Source organism: Uloborus diversus, chromosome 6, assembly GCF_026930045.1.
Source record: "Uloborus diversus isolate 005 chromosome 6, Udiv.v.3.1, whole genome shotgun sequence".
Classification (NCBI taxonomy): Eukaryota; Metazoa; Arthropoda; class Arachnida; order Araneae; family Uloboridae; genus Uloborus; species Uloborus diversus.
The window spans coordinates 33,236,933-33,253,760 of NC_072736.1; the positions used below are offsets into that span (position 1 = coordinate 33,236,933).

Sequence of the window (16,828 nt, forward strand, 5' to 3'; positions counted from 1 at the left end):
GTAAAGATGCAGCATTCATTGTGCCGCCATTTCTCTATTTTAAACTTCCCCACTCGCTTCCTGATAGGTTTATTTAGGGATAAAACAGAAGGAAAAACCCCCCTAAGGTATTCAAAATTAAGAAATAATAATTGGTAAATCCATTTAAAATAAGTTATTAACCTGGTTCAAAGATATCCTGATAGTTAGTTTGAGCTATGTCAGAAGGTGGATGAAGAATAAATTATTTTAATGCAAGTAGTGGAACTTTACAGCAGAAAAATTAAGTTCTAATTGTTTAAAAACTCCCCATTTGCACTTAACATCATCACTAGATTTCTATCATTTAGAATATTGCTTAGATCTTCGAATATGCATCTGTACCAAGTGCTGCGAATTTTCAGATTCTCATACGGAATGTAATATAAAGTTACAGAAAACTTCCGATTATTTTGCCTCAACCTTTTATTTCAACGCTGATGTAAATTTACTTAAGAGCATCATTGTACCCACATAGCTAGCAACAATGCAAGTTTAGGTTAAAATTAAAAATAGCTTTGTTGTGATACCTCAAAGATGTGTCACAACATGATTTGGACATATTCTCACAGTAATTATTAGCTACTTCATTTATTCAAAAATATTAAGATATAAGTCACTTGGAGCCATAACAGGTGAGCTAAAAGATGAGATTTCGGAAACAAACACACTGCAAAAAGTCTTTGAAGGCCATGTGACCTCAGCATATATATTCATACAACATAAAATGTAGACTTTTTTTCTGATTTATATCGTAGCGTAATGTGTAATTAATTTTGAATTTTTTTTTTAACATGTGTATTTTTAAATACCAACTTTTTAAGAGCGATCAGAAACTAACGGATTTATGTTTCTCCATGATATCAATTATAGAAAATACAAGTTTTTATTACTTTTAATATTATTTTAACTATCATCAATGGTTATTTATATGCTTTTTTATTCACCCTTAATTATTTTTGATGTCCATTGAAGGCCAATTTTTCCTTTTTTAAAACCTCATGCTGAAATCCTTTTTCTACTGACTTTGAATGTATTCTATGGAATAAATTAGACCCTACATAAAATAAACCCGCTATTCTTCTTGTGACGCAAAAAATCAAGGTTTGATGGCAGATGACATTGCATAAAATACTCTATTCTTCCTTAATTTATGCACGTTCGGAAGAGGGGAAAAAAAAGGTTCCAAAAGAACACCACTACAAATGCTAACAAATTGCTTTCAGTTTCAAATGCAGAAAAATTACCGTAGATAGAGCTGAAGGTGTAAGGGAAAAAAATAAATTTTTGCAACGGAAATTCTAAATTGACATTTATTAACCTTTAGAATTCCGAATCATCAAAAGAACTTTTAAAATGCATTCTACCTCGGAAAACATCTCCTTCCCGCCTATAAAATTAAAGCAGGGGTGGTGCTAAGGAAGGAGGAACGAAATGAAGTTTTTACACAAAGAGCTGCCAACAAACAAGTGAAACTTGATTATTATCTAATATTCAAATTAAGCGCCGCGTTTAAGAAAGGCATTTTACAGCGAAGTGCGTTGCTTGGAGAAAGAAGATTTGAATTTTGTTTCCATGGGATTGAGAATGGGGGGTCTTTGGAATTCAGTGTTATTTTGGGATTGTCGGACGATTGTTAAGCGAACTTTGGTAACGTTTTGGTTTTGTGTTGGTTTTTATGCTGATGAGATTAAATTCAAGGAAAATATTTCTTACGTTTGATGCCTGCTTGCATTGACATGTGGTTCATCCAGACATACTTTATGCTCAAATTCGAATACATGAAAAAAAAAAAAAAAAAAATCTTGCTATAACATTGTGTATGTTGTCAGCTTTTAAAAGATTCTTACGCGTGGGCCGTTAAATTTTGTTCTCTTTTAGAAATGCAACTTATTAAATCTTATTCATTTTCCATGTACATAATAGTTTGAATATGTGCGTTTAACTGTGTCTTCACACTGTATACATGTTACGTTATGTCAGGGGTTCCTATGTGGGTTAGGGGATCTCAAAGGGCAAGGGCGCACCCCCTCAACCCCCCCCCCCCAAAGGAAGCTCTCATAGGAGAAAAATGCCTCCTTACCCCTCCCCCTAATAATTTCAATAGCACAGTCTGCGCCATGACCCCCTAGGTGGGCACTCGTATATGTATGTAGTTCCTCCTATGTTGTTTCTAGCGATAACTTTGTTTTATTGAGATTCAACAATTTCTACAAAAGTTATTTCCGGTTGTACATAGATTTTTTTAATTAAAAGACCTATTACTTGTGCTTCAGTTTTACGTCATTCAAGTGATTGGCGAGGCCAAATTTTTTCTTCGCGGGGAGAAGGAATGTACACCGATAGCACACGGCAGAATGAAATTTTCATCACAAAGGGAAGGAAATTTCACTCAGGGCGAACTCTTGATTCAAACCCATGACCCCATCACTGCGCGCAGGCAGCTGTCGGAGCTGGTACTTCTGACCGCTTGATCACGGAGGCTCCCGGGAATCTCTTTGCTAGCTCATGTCATGTTTCATTCTAAATGTGTGCTTTGTTAAGAGAGTTAAGAATAACGCTTGTGTTGGTATCTCTTGCAGACTACATCAATGACTGCTACTCCCCGCCTTCTGCGGCCGGCTCCTCACCCTACAGTCTGGCCCCTTCTTCGCAGGGCCAGATGATCAGCCCTCCCCCCGGGTCTGGTACCCCACAAGACTCCATGTATAATATGAGCATGAACGGCGGAGACTCCTACTCATCCATGGGCGCCAATGTGCAGTCACAGGTGAGTCCATTTTTTGACATCTCTTCAGCGGAAGATTTTGTCTGTCTTCTGTTGAAATTGTTGTTTGATTGTTAATTCGCGGGGTTCTACAACTAGGTAACTACTGCTTCGAGACTCGACAAAACTAACATTTCTAAATTTTGAAGTTTTTGTGTCTTCTTTAGAACGAAAATGTTCAACAAAAGTGAAGCATTCTATTTTGCCAAATTTGTAGCTACCTAGTTGTAGTACTGGAACTCAGCCCACTAATTGTTATAAGTAATTGTTTTACTAAAGTGTTTACTGTAGTAAAACTTTGATTAACTAAGGTGATTGGAATCGGACCTCTTTCGGTAATTCGAAAATTCCTGATAAAAGAGTTGTAGAATAATGGCTACTACGTATGATTTTTTAGGTGTATTACTCTTAATTAAAAGAAAAAGAAAATGATCAGTTAATGCTACACAAATTTAAAAATGCAATATAATTTTTTAGGATGTTTTTTGTTCTTTAAAACTAAATATGTTTTTCATATACTACTGTGAAACTCCGATTCTACGTCCCCCGAGTCTACGTTTTTCCCTCATTTCACGTTTTTAAAATCAGGTCCCAATTTTTCCGTGTACTAATAATGTTAATTTAACCCGGATAAAAAGTATGTTACTCATGAATTTCCCACATTTTACTCTCCCCTGGGAAGGGAGGGGGGACGTTCTAAAATAAGCCTTCCTTTTATGCTTTTTAAAAGCTAATCCACGCTGTTGAAAGTAAATCTATGAAAACAGATATTATACCTTTTAAAAGAGTCACCTGAACTACCTTTAGTTTTTTTGTGTTTAATTTTTGCTTTCTACGTATTTCTCGTATTTTACTACGTTTTTTTTTTTTAAACCCATTCCCTTGAGAAACGTAAAATCAGGGTTTCACTGTATTGATGAAACAAAACGCAACTGCTTCTTTGGAACTGCAAAAACTAATTTCATATTAAGAACTAAGTTACTGAACTGAATTAGAACCAAAGTTTTGTTGCATTGAGGAAGCAACGAAAGCTATAGTTTTTACTAAGGACTAAAGGACAAACGTAGAATTTTTCAAACTTTTGTCCTCTTGTAAGAAGATAGATCCAAATTTAATTCTAATGCAGCATTTTCTAATTTTCGGTTACACTCCACGAAGCAACGATAGCTCTAAATTTTCTGTTAGAAGTAATGCAGTATTTTCCAAACTTTAGTTCTCTTGTGAGAAACAACCACAGTTCTGAATTTTATTCTTATATAGAATTTCCTAATTTTTCTATTTTACTTTCCAAAACAGTGAAAGCTCCAAATTTTACTGTAAGGACTAAAATAGTATTTTTTTAATTTTTGCACTAGAAGTAACAATAGCTCCAAATTTTATAAAAAGGACAAACGCAGTATTTTTCTAAACTTTTTGTTCTCTTATAAGAAGCAACCACAGATCCAAATTGTATTCTAAATGTAGTATTTTCTAATTTTCTTTTCCATTCGAATGGAAATTTTACTCTAATGTAGCATTTTCTAATTTTGTTTCATTCGAATCGCAATTTAATTCTACTGTAGTAATTTCAAATTTTCTGTTTCATTCGAATTGAAATTTTTTTTTTAATGTAGCGTTTTCTACTTTTCTCACCCATTCGAATCAAAATTTATTCTAATGTAGCAATTTCTAATTTCCTGTGCCATTCGAATCAAAATTTTATTCAAAGGTAATATTTTCTGTTCCATTCCACGACGCAACGATAGCTCTAAATTCATGAGGTATTTTCCCAACTTTTGTGCTCTGGTAAGAAGCAGCCACAGTTCCGAATTTTTTTCTTATACTCGATGTAGGATTTTCTAAATTTCTGTTCTAATTTTCTATGATGCAATGATAGCTCCAAATTTTTCTGCAAGTACTAATGTAGTATTGCACTGTAAGAAATAATTGTACATTACGAAATGGAAGGATTAGGAAAAGATGTGCGAACTGCAACTTCCTCGTTAAACTTTCCTGCATCAGCGCCAAAAACGAAAGTGGCCATCTCTTCTCTCATTAGTATCCGAATAATCCTGTTTAGGAGAAGCCGACTTGCGTTTTTCTCCTAGCAACAGAACGAAAAAAAAAAAGCAGCCCGAAATTACGGCTAACCCCCTTTCCTCCAAGCCCCACAGAACTGAACCTGCGCCGTTATTGAATTAGAAGCATGTTTTTAGCCCATAGTTTTTTTTTCGCTTTTATTCTCCGTGCTCCCCTGTCTCCCCCCCCCCCCCCCGTTCACGGTGACCAAAAGATTCCTTTTTTCTTCTTCCTCTTTTGCTATATAGATAGATAGGGTTTTTCTTTAATTTTGTTTTTGCTTCAGAAGGCAGTCTTTTCAAATTAGGCTTCCTTACTTGAACTTAACTTGCGTCTTTTATAACAAGCTATGCCAAAAGCAGTTTTCACTACCACGTTCCGTTCAGAAAGGAGTTTTGTTGTTTTTCCCCCCTTACTTAGCGAGATTTCTTTTTATATATATGTTTTATTTCTGCTGATTTTTTTTAACGTTTCGTTGTTTAACTAGTTGTTTCTCCCACCATGGATTTTTTTTTCTTCCTCTCTTTTCAATAAAATCGTTCTTTTCTTCACTGCTGCCACCTCCGCGAACGAAACTTCGCCTCTTATTTTCTTAAATTCTCGTCTGCGGCTATCTTTTCGATAAAATGGCTGCTTTGATTCAATTCTTATAAGCGCATTGCACTTCAGCACGGACTCCCCCCCCCCCTTATGTTTTCAATTTCAGAAGAAAATGTTCGCTTTTTTATTTATCTGAGTTAAAAAAACAAAATTTAGTAATTTGTTAATTTTGACTTTTGTTTTCGAAGAAGTTTTAGGATAGAGTTTTTCACGATTTTGGAACTAATTACCGATCTCTTGTAACTTTCGTCATCTACCGAAATGTAGTTTCGAAATTGAAAAAAAATATATTTGCATTATTTCTTAAACGTAGAAGTTATCTTGAATCCTAAAAAAAAAAGTTTCTTTTTTTTTAATTGTGATTTCAACTTTTTTGCTCTTTTAAAATTTCGATCCTAAGATGATTGTGATTTTTTTTCCAACTGCCTGATAGCTTTCCTGGTTTCCACTTATTCAACCTACTTGTCAGTGCAAACGGGAAACCTTCAGGTTTATCTTGCGCAATATAGCTCGTTATGTATCTCAAGTGTTCTGCACCAAAAAAGTCTAGGAATAAACTTCGTGTTGACAATCATAATGTGCCTCCAGTGCACTGCACCGAAAAAGGGAAACAATTAACTTAGTTTTGCCCAATGAAGAGCTCATGACGTACGTCCAGTGCTCTGCACCGGAAAAGTCAAGGAATAAACTATGTCTTGCTCAATGGTAGCTGTGATATGCCTTGAATGCTCACCGAAAAAGTAGAAGAATAAACGTAGTCTTGCACATGAATAGCTCGTGATGTGAATCGAGTGCTCTACACCAAAAATTCATGAAAAAAACTTCGTAATGCTCAATATAGCTGAAGATGTTCTTCTATTGTTATGCACTGGAAAAAATAAATAAATAAAGAGTAACTCGTCATGCCCAGTAGATCGCGTGATGTGACTCATGTAAACATTTGCCCACGTACAAACAAGCATAATGACGGACACACATTTATTTAAAAAAAGACATTTACAACACAAAACGAAGCTGTCTGTCGCCATGCAGATTTCATGTTCGATCTTGTGATCACTCTCCCCTCTCTTTCTTTCTTTCTGTGTTTATCTGTCCTAGGGTTGCCACCCCCCTACCCCCCCCCCCCCCCCCGATGGACTCTAGAACTGTTCTGGACTCTCTAAACTTGGCGACATTCAAAGGCAAAGATCGTTGCATTTTCATCAATATGAAATCGTCAGAGGAAATGGTACAACAATTATATTCCTCAGTTACAGCGTTAATTGGCGTCTCAGCTTATTCTATAATGTTTTCAGAATATGTTGCACAAGAATTGAGCCGATTACTTTAGTTCATTTCTGCTCTTCCAAAACATTTATAGACCTAACACAAAGTTCCGTTTGGGAAACAGCCATTGCAATTAAAATTGATGGTGCAACGAATAGTGGTTTAGCCGAATTGATACCGAATACTTGACCCAAATTTTACTGAATATTGGTGTAATCGGCTGGAATACCGATTCATAAATTCTAATTTCAACCAAAATACTAGATTTTAGCTATAATTTTTGTTACTCACGCGTAGAATTAGTTTTAATAGAAATAAATTTTAATTGGTATGAAGTTTTCATTAAAAAATATTCCCCCCCTTTTTTCCCAGTACAGTAAAACCTGTGAAGTTGACCACCCTTGTAAGTTGACCGCTTTTTTAAGGCACGGAATTAGCCCTTATCATATAAATCAACGTCTGTAAGTTGACCACCTATTTAAGTTGACCAATAAAGTAGTGAACCGCAAGTGGTCAACTTACACAGGTTTCACTGTATTACAGTAGAAATGAAGTAACACGGTAGAATTAATTTTATTTGCAATACAGGCAGAAATGGACGCATCTATTAGTTTTCGGAGATGCCAGCTTTTGTAACAGTGCGTTAGCCTCTATACTAAGCAGAGTCACATTGAAATGAGTGAAAAACATCACAAAACTTTTGTTTTTCCCCATCATTCAGTTAGACTCATCTTTACTAACCGTTTGCCAATTCCATAGCAACCGTGGGCAAACTGTACATTTCTTCGGTGGAGCTCGGACTAGTGGACGTTGGAATTACGGATTTGTAAAGAACAAAAAGCAAGAAAACGAAAAATAAACTTCTGTACTGCAGTTTTGGATTTCCTCATTGCAGGACTAAGTATTTACGAAATGCACAATAATTTTGTGGTGAGTTTTTCAAGGAAATTAGCTCTGTATAAATGTCCTGCTTTATTAAGACTTAACGAGTTGAAAAGTTTTATACCATTTCTTAGAAGTAAGAGAAAAAAAAAAGTAAAAAAATCGATCAAAATTGAGTAGCTATCAGCATCACTTCTTTCAATCCTCATTTCAAGCATCCAACTTTCTTTAATTACTCATTGAGCTTGTCACCAACTGAGCTGGTGGAAGAAAAAAAGAACCAAAGAAAGAAAAAAAAAACTTGAAGGGGATGAAAAGAAAAATAAAAAGCTAATAAACGTAAGAGAATGAAAAAAAGGAAAAAAAAGAAAGAAAAAAACGTTGTAAGAAAATGGGAATATAGTAAAGTAAGTGAACAAGAAAGTGCTAAAAAAGAAAGAATTGGCAAGAGGATGGTGGGAAAGGAAGTAGGATGGGGGTGGGGCAAATAAATAAATAAAAAATCCTGATAAGAGGAAGAAATGTTTTGGTTCTTCCAATTGAATTTAGACCCCGCTGTAGTTCTCACTTTAACTAGATTCCAGCGGCTGACAAAGCAGTTAGCGAATGTGTGACGCCGGTTGTTTTCAGGGGGATCTTGCGTCTTCTAAATTAGGCCACCTATAAGCCTTGTCTTTCGCCAATTGCCTAATGTCTGTGTCGGCCGCCATTTCTTTCTACTTCTTCAATTTAATTATTTCGTCACTTTCTCCTGCTTTGTCTTCAACGAGATAGATGCTTTCCAGACGATCGTGTTTTGTGAAATGTCACGAGGCAAAATTGTAGCAAGCGGAACACGATAATAATTTCGTTAGAAATTGGCTTTTTCTTTTCGTTGCACGTATAGGGTGCCCTAAAATTCGCAACTCCAACAAACTATAGGGGGCACTGCAGCCGCCGTCTAATGGCGGATGAAAAAGGTAAAACAAACACACTCCGTAGCGTAGAAAATGCTAATAAGCCTAGTAATTTTTGTTTGTATGCATGACTTTTTTGCTTTACTTTTTTTTTAAATTAGTTTTTCAAGTCTTGTTGATATTCTAACCCACGTAGAAAGAAATGAGCATTCAAGAAACATTACTAAACGTTAGAAATTGATGCAAATTTCGTAGTTGTAAGCAGCCATTTCCCCGATGTTGAATTCGATTTTTATCAATTCTTGATGGAACTACATTTTTATTGTGGGCATAAGATCACTAAAAATATTTAATGTAGCAAAGCCTTTGTTTACCAGTATTATCAAAAGAGGAAATGATACTTCTTTGTCTTATTTGGCTAGCGCTAATTGTTTTACATTTGCAGCTGAGTTATTTCTCAAATTGCCGAGTCGGTTAATTTAAAATTTTTCTGTTTCGTATGTTTCTAATTTCTGAATTATGATTTAATTATCTCATGCATCATCAATAAAATTCTCACGGATACATGGTGGTAGTTTCCTTTTTAATTGATCTTCCATTATTTCTTTAAACTTTCTACTATTTTATTACACACATGATAAAAAATAAAAATGGTTTACAACTTACAACGAAATCTCGCCAAGGGTTCTTTGCTCGCACGCACAATACTTAAACTATAACCCTAAACAATAATCGCACTATTTTGGCGATGAAAATTCTCAGCGTTAATCATTTTTCATTTCGTTCTACGATAATATATTCAAGAAAATATTTTGCATACTGTCCATTCCAACTAAATGCTGCAGTAAAATAATGTTAATTAAATGAATTATTTTTAAACTAGGCGGAGATGAAAGCTCTAATTCTTCTGCTAATGTTATGAAATCCTTCTTTCGAGCTTAAGATTAAAAAACCCCAAATTCTTACAAATTCACGCAAAACAAAACAAAAAAAAAACCCTGCTATAACGCTATCCTCTTTCAAAGAAAAAAAAAATTGCATCGAACAGACGAGCATATTCGTTGATAATTTCATGCAAATTCGAAGTTTGTTAATCCAGACTTCTCTTGTGTTAACGCTTTCGCCATTTACAACAATCAACTCACTTTTTAGAGGGAAGTAATGAAAACTGACATTATTTTGAAAAGCTCGAGAATACCATTAAGGGACGAAACAATTTCTGTTTCTGAAAGCAATCTAAGACACATCGAATGCGTTAATTATCACTCGTAACAAACTGCCTATATTTACCAACAAACACACGTGGAACGCAATGTTTTACCTTTTTCATTAATTTTATAAATCACCGCAAGGTAGCGTGTTCGAGCGCTGGAGTTGCGAATAGACAGTTTTCAAAAACTTATATCAGGAAATTAATGATAACAGAATAATTCCTGCAGAAAATTCATAAGGTGGGCTGTAAGTTTGTACCCAGAGTTACAAATTTTAGTTCAAGAATTTTCCAATAGTTGGCGCGGTTGATAGGAAGCCTTTAAATCAATTAAGCATTTAAATAATATTAAAAATTACATCACACTTTTTCAACAAAAAAAAAAAAAAATGTTTTAATGAATAAAATTACATAATATTTTCAAAATGACTACCGTCGGCTACAATCATATGTCGCAATATCGGTGAATTTCAATTCCTCCTTTTTGATTTACTGGTTTAGTATCTGAAGCGCCGTCTGTTGAAAACAGTTAGAACTAAAATTTAAAACAAGATTTACGGCCCATCACATAACCTTTCTGCAAGAATTTGTTTTTCAGAATTAACCGTTTTTCTATTATAAATTTTTGAACACAGTCAGTCTCAGGACACCCTGTAAATAGATAGCGTTAATCTATATTTTAGTTTTTGACTTTAATTAATAATCTTGACTTTAGTTTTAGTTAATAATTCCTGGCTTTAATGTCTAAAAAAAAAGTACATATAGGCTTTAAATATTCACTTAGGCAAATTTTGAGCCATGCCGGTAAATTTTGCGCCGTTAAAATTTTTTTTTAGTATGTTTGAGGCGGTGAGAAGCAAACGGATGTAAGTAGACATTTCAAAGCTTAAAGTTAAACGCGTTTAAAGTTCAGATCCCAGGTAGGCTTTCATTTAAAAGTTTCTCTAAATCAATGCTGTATAGCAACTCTCTACTGGGGCCACTTAAATCGTCTCTCGCACCGAAGTTTTCCTATAACTTGTACCGGTTTCCTTCAATTTTTCAATTTTGGCACTTGCATGCTTTTTCTTCTTACTGCTTCATTTGACCTAAAACTACCCAGTGCTGCACTCTCCGGGCAAAACAGTTTTCCACTCTATTTTGGGTTTACCCCCCGTTTCGTCGCACGAATTTTCTTCCCTCTCTAAATATCTCACAAGATTGAATGGGGGTGAGGTGGGGTAAATGTTGTGTCGATAAAGCCGCGATGGCAACCTATATTGAACAAAAAATAAGAAGTTAGCAATATTTTTCAATATTGTTTGCAATATTGTTCAATGTTGTTAGCCAATTAGAAATTTTTCTGAAGTACAAAGGGAAAATTTTTAAATCTTTAGAAATTTTATTTCTTTATTTTAGTTTTATTACATTTATTAAAATAATTCATTTTTCACCCATTTCTGACCGGCTCTCAAAGTACCCTAAATGGCAGGATAACCCTGAACCAAATTAATAATTCATATTAAATGTATTTCATACGTATATCTTAATTTTGGAAACGAAACAATACTTTGAGGATTTTTTTTTTTTAAATTTATACCAACATTTGCAACAAAACTATAAACGAATTGGGTGAGGCAGTTTCAAATAGAGAAATTTCGTTTCAAAATTACCCTGAATGATTACTTGAAAAGTTGTATATTATTTGATGTCTGAATGTTGGAACTACGATTTAAACAACGTACTATAAAACGGCTCGAAAATATTTATTCCTTTTTGTTAGAAATATCTACAAAATGTATCTATCAAAAGTATTGTCTGTTGAGGTTAAGGTCCGTTTGAGGATTTTATAATTAATGTTGCTTGTAGAGACGTACCGAGTACTCGGTAACTACTCGGTACTCGGCCTACTCGGTCAATTTGCCGAGTACTCGGTACTCGGCCAAATTCTGATCAGATACTCGGCCAATACCGAGTAGTTGCAAAAAATTGAATATTGTCCAAGGCAGATACTAAAATTTATAGAAAAAAGAGCAAGCATTATATTCTGCAATCATTTAAAATTAAAATTTATAAGTCAAATTTTAAATTTTGAGAATAATGAAGTTTGTAATGCTTCAATGGAATAAATCTTTATTTTAATGTCCCCAAAGTTGATAAAACTTATTTATGTAAAATTATGCAAAAAAATAAAGTATAGAAAATATGGAATTTTTATATTAAAAATGGATTTTTGTTACAAACAAAAATTAGTTATAAAATATTATGAAAATACCTTTGCTTAAAAAATAAAAGGAAATAAAATAACGTTAAAAGCACAGTGCAGGAAAACTGCAGACACGTGTTTTGGCATTACAAGGAATTCCTTTTTCAATGCACAACATGGGAGCTCGTGGATTTAAAGGCATCCGACAAAAGTCAGATTTTTTTGTCGAATGTCTTTACATTCTTTAGCTCACATGTTATGCACTGAAAAAGACGTTCCTTGTAACGGGGGTGGGGTGGGGGGGGGGGGGCAGAAACACATGTCTGCAGTGTTCCTGCACATTTGTTGTATTAAAATTATTTATGTTTGGTGGACTAAAACTATAATTGATTGGTATAAATTTGTTTTAATTCCAACTTGATTAATCATACCTTTTATTTATTTATTTTTAATTTTAAAAATAACTTTTTTGTAAAATTTTTGACACAAACAAAATTGTTTATATAATGCGTAAATTGAATTTCAGCAGGAATTTAGTTTTAAAAACTATTATATGGACAAGGAGGTCTATACTACTATTCCAATGAGTTCAAAATTCATCACATGTGTGTCGGTGGTTCTTCATAAAACATACTTGGTACTTGGTAACTTGGCCGAGTAGTGAAAGGCCGAGTACTCGGTAACTCGGTACTCGGCCGAGTAGTAAAAGGCCGAGTACTCGGTACTCGGCTACTCGGCCAAAGTGCTACTCGGTACGTCTCTAGTTGCTTGACACTTAAGTACCGAAACTTATTGAAAGAATCTTTTTTGAAAAGATGAAGATTTTAGGCCAGATATGAAAAGGTTGTTGCACCCCTGAGACATATGTTGATAGTTTTTCTAGCTCTTCAATTAGGTTTTTTTGTTCAATAAAGAGACAATGTCCTTCTGAATTGGCAAAGTTGAGTAAGGAAAGACCATCTTCGGTAGTACGAAGTTTTCTACTGAAAAATTTAAAACTTATTATGGTATCTTCATCATATCATCTCTTTAGCATTGTATTAACAACATCTTCCTTTTCATAAAGCAAAAAATAACAGCAAACCTCAAAAAAACTTTTAAGCCGTGTAGTATTTCTATAACATTTTGCTATGAGGGATCAAATCATTACGAAGTAAATTAACCAAATAAATGCCAGAATTTGCGGAATTAAAAAAAAAAATAATAATAATGCCATCATTTTGTTATAAATAATACATTTAATTAAAAAAAAATTACCCGTAAAAATTTTTGAGATATTCCTGAAGTTAAAGTGCAGAAAAGTAAACAAACTTTGACCATTGAGCTGCGGAATATGAACCTCAGCGTAGGTGCAATAAAACTAATTTCACGATAAATTAAAGAATAAGTTTCCTTTGCTGAGTTTTTTCCCCCATACCTAAAAAATAATCATTACATCCGCGTGTTAAAACAAAATTTTAAGTCTAAATTATGCAATCAATTAGTGAATAGTTGAGTTCTTTTTTACGTATCATGGGTCGATTTCACACTGCACAAACTTAAAGATGTTGGTGGGAAAAAGAAGGAAGAGGGGAAAAAAAAATCCCTCTGAACTTTTAAACAACTTCCAGTACCTATTGGAGCATTAGGTAGAATTTTATCCTGACAAAATTAAATTTTCCGCATCTGTTACTAAAAAGACTTGGACGCCTAAATAATGCAGTGAATAAATAACAAAAAAAAAAAAATCTTGTATTTTTCGTTCCACCATGAGTCTATCAGAATAATTTGTCAAAAGCCTGGCGACAAAAACACCACCGTCAATGATTTAACAAACATTATACCACGCTGAGGGGGAAAAAAAAAGAAGTTTCCTTAAAAACTTTCCACCCACTCATAAAAACGGTTCCACTTTTTTCCCCCTACTTAAACCGAAGTGTCGGTTTTTCACTTATCCCTTAGTGACGATGCTTTTTGCTTTTTTGATTTAAGTAAAGTTTTTTTTTTTTTCATTTATTTATTTACACTAGCTCGTTAATCTATTTAATGGCTAACACTTATCCAGCAATGAAGTTTTTCTTAAGTACGCCTTGAGCTTTCTGCGGCCTTCTTTTACTTTTTTTCCCCCTTTCTCATCATCATTACCTTACACTTCAACCTTTCTTCGAAACTTAAAGGGGAAAAAAATAAAAGTTTTCCCCTTTTAAAAGAGCTCTTTTTCCTTACGCACAGTGCTTGCTTAATTTTTTTACAGTTATTTTGTACTTTAGTAATGGTATATAGAGTGGTGGAATAGACACCTATTTTTTTTCTGAATTTTGATATTTTTTTATTTTAACGGCAAGCTTTATTATTTGCATAAGTACTTTTAGAAATTGAAGGAAAAAGACGGAGAATAAAAATGTTTTTAATTCAGTGTAATCGTTTGTGTTTAAAAAGTGAATTTTTTTAGCTATTTGGTTTAATATTCTCAAATTTTTTTTCCTATCTAAGTGCTGTCGGTCGAATTTCAGACCTCATTGATTTTACAAATGGCTTGAAAAATTTATCTATTCAAAGAGTTCAAAATAGGGAGTATTTTTTTACACAATATTAAGTCGGAATGCCGATTCGATAAAACACCTATTTCCTCTGAGTTGAAGTTTTAGGTGTTACTTCTGTCAAAAGATATTTAAAATAGTTGCAAAGCTTCTGGTTTTTTATTTTAGAAAATATTGCTAGCTACCTGTCATTTTAATCAAGTTCCATCACCTAATAAGCGCCGCAAGAATCTTTTAGGAACATTTTAAGCTATGAATAACACACTAAATTCCTGAAGAACATGAAGGTTTCCTCTCCAACTTGAGTGCTGTGCCATATATTCAGAAGCCGCGTTCACAACACACTTTTGTACCTCGCAAATAACCGCTCCGTCTCCGAAAAAAACCGTTGAAAAATTCCCCATCATTGTACCAGAGAAAGCAGCTTTTACCCAGCATCCTTAGCGGCTATACCCAACAAGTAGACAAACTTTATTCGCGTTATGAATTCTGGGTAAAAACTAGCATTTACTCCAGAAGGAAGTAGGGGGGGGGGGAAATCCACATTTCCCCGGCAAATAACCGGAAAGTTGTAAAAAGCAGGTTATTTGTGGGGTCGAAGCTGTCCATGGAAACGCGCCTAGAGAGCACATAACCCCCTCCCCCCCCCCCCATCCCGAGCCTTCAGGTCCTTTTGGCTTAGAGGTTAAAGCACTGAATTACTATCACAAATGTTCGTGGATCATAACCCGGCGGGGACACATCGCTCACATCCGTTCGCCACATATTAGCCGCTTTCACAACACACTTTTCGACACGGTAAATCCCCGCTCTGGCTCCACAAAAAAACCGATGGAAAAATTCCCCGTTTCCATGTAAAAAGAGGTTTCTCATTGTGCCACAGAAAGCGGTTTTTACCCAGCATCCTTAGCGGCTAGTAGACGAACGTGTTTTGCGTAATGCACTCTGGGTAAAATTCCGCTTTTCTCCCAGAAGTGAGCAGGAGGAGAAAAAAATCCACATATACCCCGCAAACAACCGGAATGCGGTGGAAAGCAGGTTTTTTTCCTTGGACCTTAATGTAGTAACCCACTGCTTTACCTCGAAGCCAAAAGCTCGGGGGCAAAGTTGGGTTATGTCCTCTCAAGGGCCGTTTCCATGGACACTTTCGAATCCGGAAAAAACCCACTTTTCACCGCATTCTAATTATTTGCGGAGTATATGTGGATTTTTCTTCTCCTCCTGCTCGCTTTTGGGAGAAAAGAGGAATTTTACCCGGAGTGCATTACGCAAAACAAGTTCGTCTACTAGCCGCTAAGGATGCTGGGTAAAAACCGCTTTCTGGGAAAACCTCTTTTTACATGGAAACGGGGAATTTTTCAATCTGTTTTTTGCGGAGCCAGAGCGGGGATTTACCGGGACGAAAAGTGTGTTGTGAACGCGGCTTCTGAGTGTTTGTTTTATGTGCATTTGAGAACGAATGCTTTACAAAATAATTTCCGTTGATCGGCTCTAACAAGTATGTCTTCTCTGTATTGCAGGCTAACGCGCTAAGGCATGTGATTTCTCAGACGGCGGGCTACGCAGACGGTCTTCCGCCCCAATCATCCGCATCCATGTACGACCCTGCAGGCATGCATCAGGTGGGTACTCGCTAGCTACCCCGCCCCTCCTACTTTACAGACGAAGTAAGAACTCATCTCTTCTCTAATGTTGTCGAATTTGTAACTTTTCCAACAGTAATCATCAAACAGCCACAAATGCACAATTTTTTCCCCCCAATAGCAATACTGCTGTGCTAAGCACAAAAGTCGTATCCAAACTTTATATCAAAATTGAGTTATTGTCACGCGGTGGTTCTTTCTAACATATTTTACCTGTACATAATGTTTTATGGTAATTTGTAAATAAGATTTTTTCTAAAATATTTCTGAAAAAGTTTAATCCATATGAAATATGTAAGCGTAAACTTTAAAAAGCAATTTTTCATCTTGAGCCCAGCTGCAGATACTTTTGTGCTTAGCACGGCAGAATAGTTAGGGGCACGATTGAGTGGTTCATACAATGCAAATGACCGGATATCGGATTTGAATGATCAACTGTCGATTGATTCTAAACAATTGATCGGTTGTGGAGTGATTTCTTTTGCGTGTCATTGCCGAACCATCGTACCATGTAACTTTAGTTTGTTAACCGACTTCAAAAAGGAGGCGGTTATCAGTTCATACCGTATGTATGTTTTTTTTTTTTTGTTTTTGTTTGTCCTCTCACAGCGTCTCACCTAGTGAATCGATTTTGATGATTTTTCTTTTAATGGATAGGGAATGGCTCAACTTAGGTCCCATTACTTTGTTTGACCATATTTGTTCTTTAGAAAAAAAGTTATGGCCAAAAAACAGTAAATTTCATGCAATTTCCCAATTAAATGATTAAATTTAAAGCCCATTG

General features: G+C 35.0%; 1 protein-coding gene across 1 annotated transcript in view; it reads left to right on the forward strand.

Annotated features, from left to right (window-relative positions):
- The window catches only part of LOC129224319 (pre-B-cell leukemia transcription factor 1-like), a 91,216-nt gene that overhangs the window by 69,830 nt on the left and 4,558 nt on the right, over positions 1-16,828 (forward strand). Inside the window, exons 6-7 of the mRNA XM_054858757.1 lie at positions 2,601-2,788; positions 15,922-16,023. Of these exons, the coding sequence (XP_054714732.1) occupies positions 2,601-2,788; positions 15,922-16,023 (290 nt within the window). The remainder of the gene's footprint in view (positions 1-2,600; positions 2,789-15,921; positions 16,024-16,828) is intronic.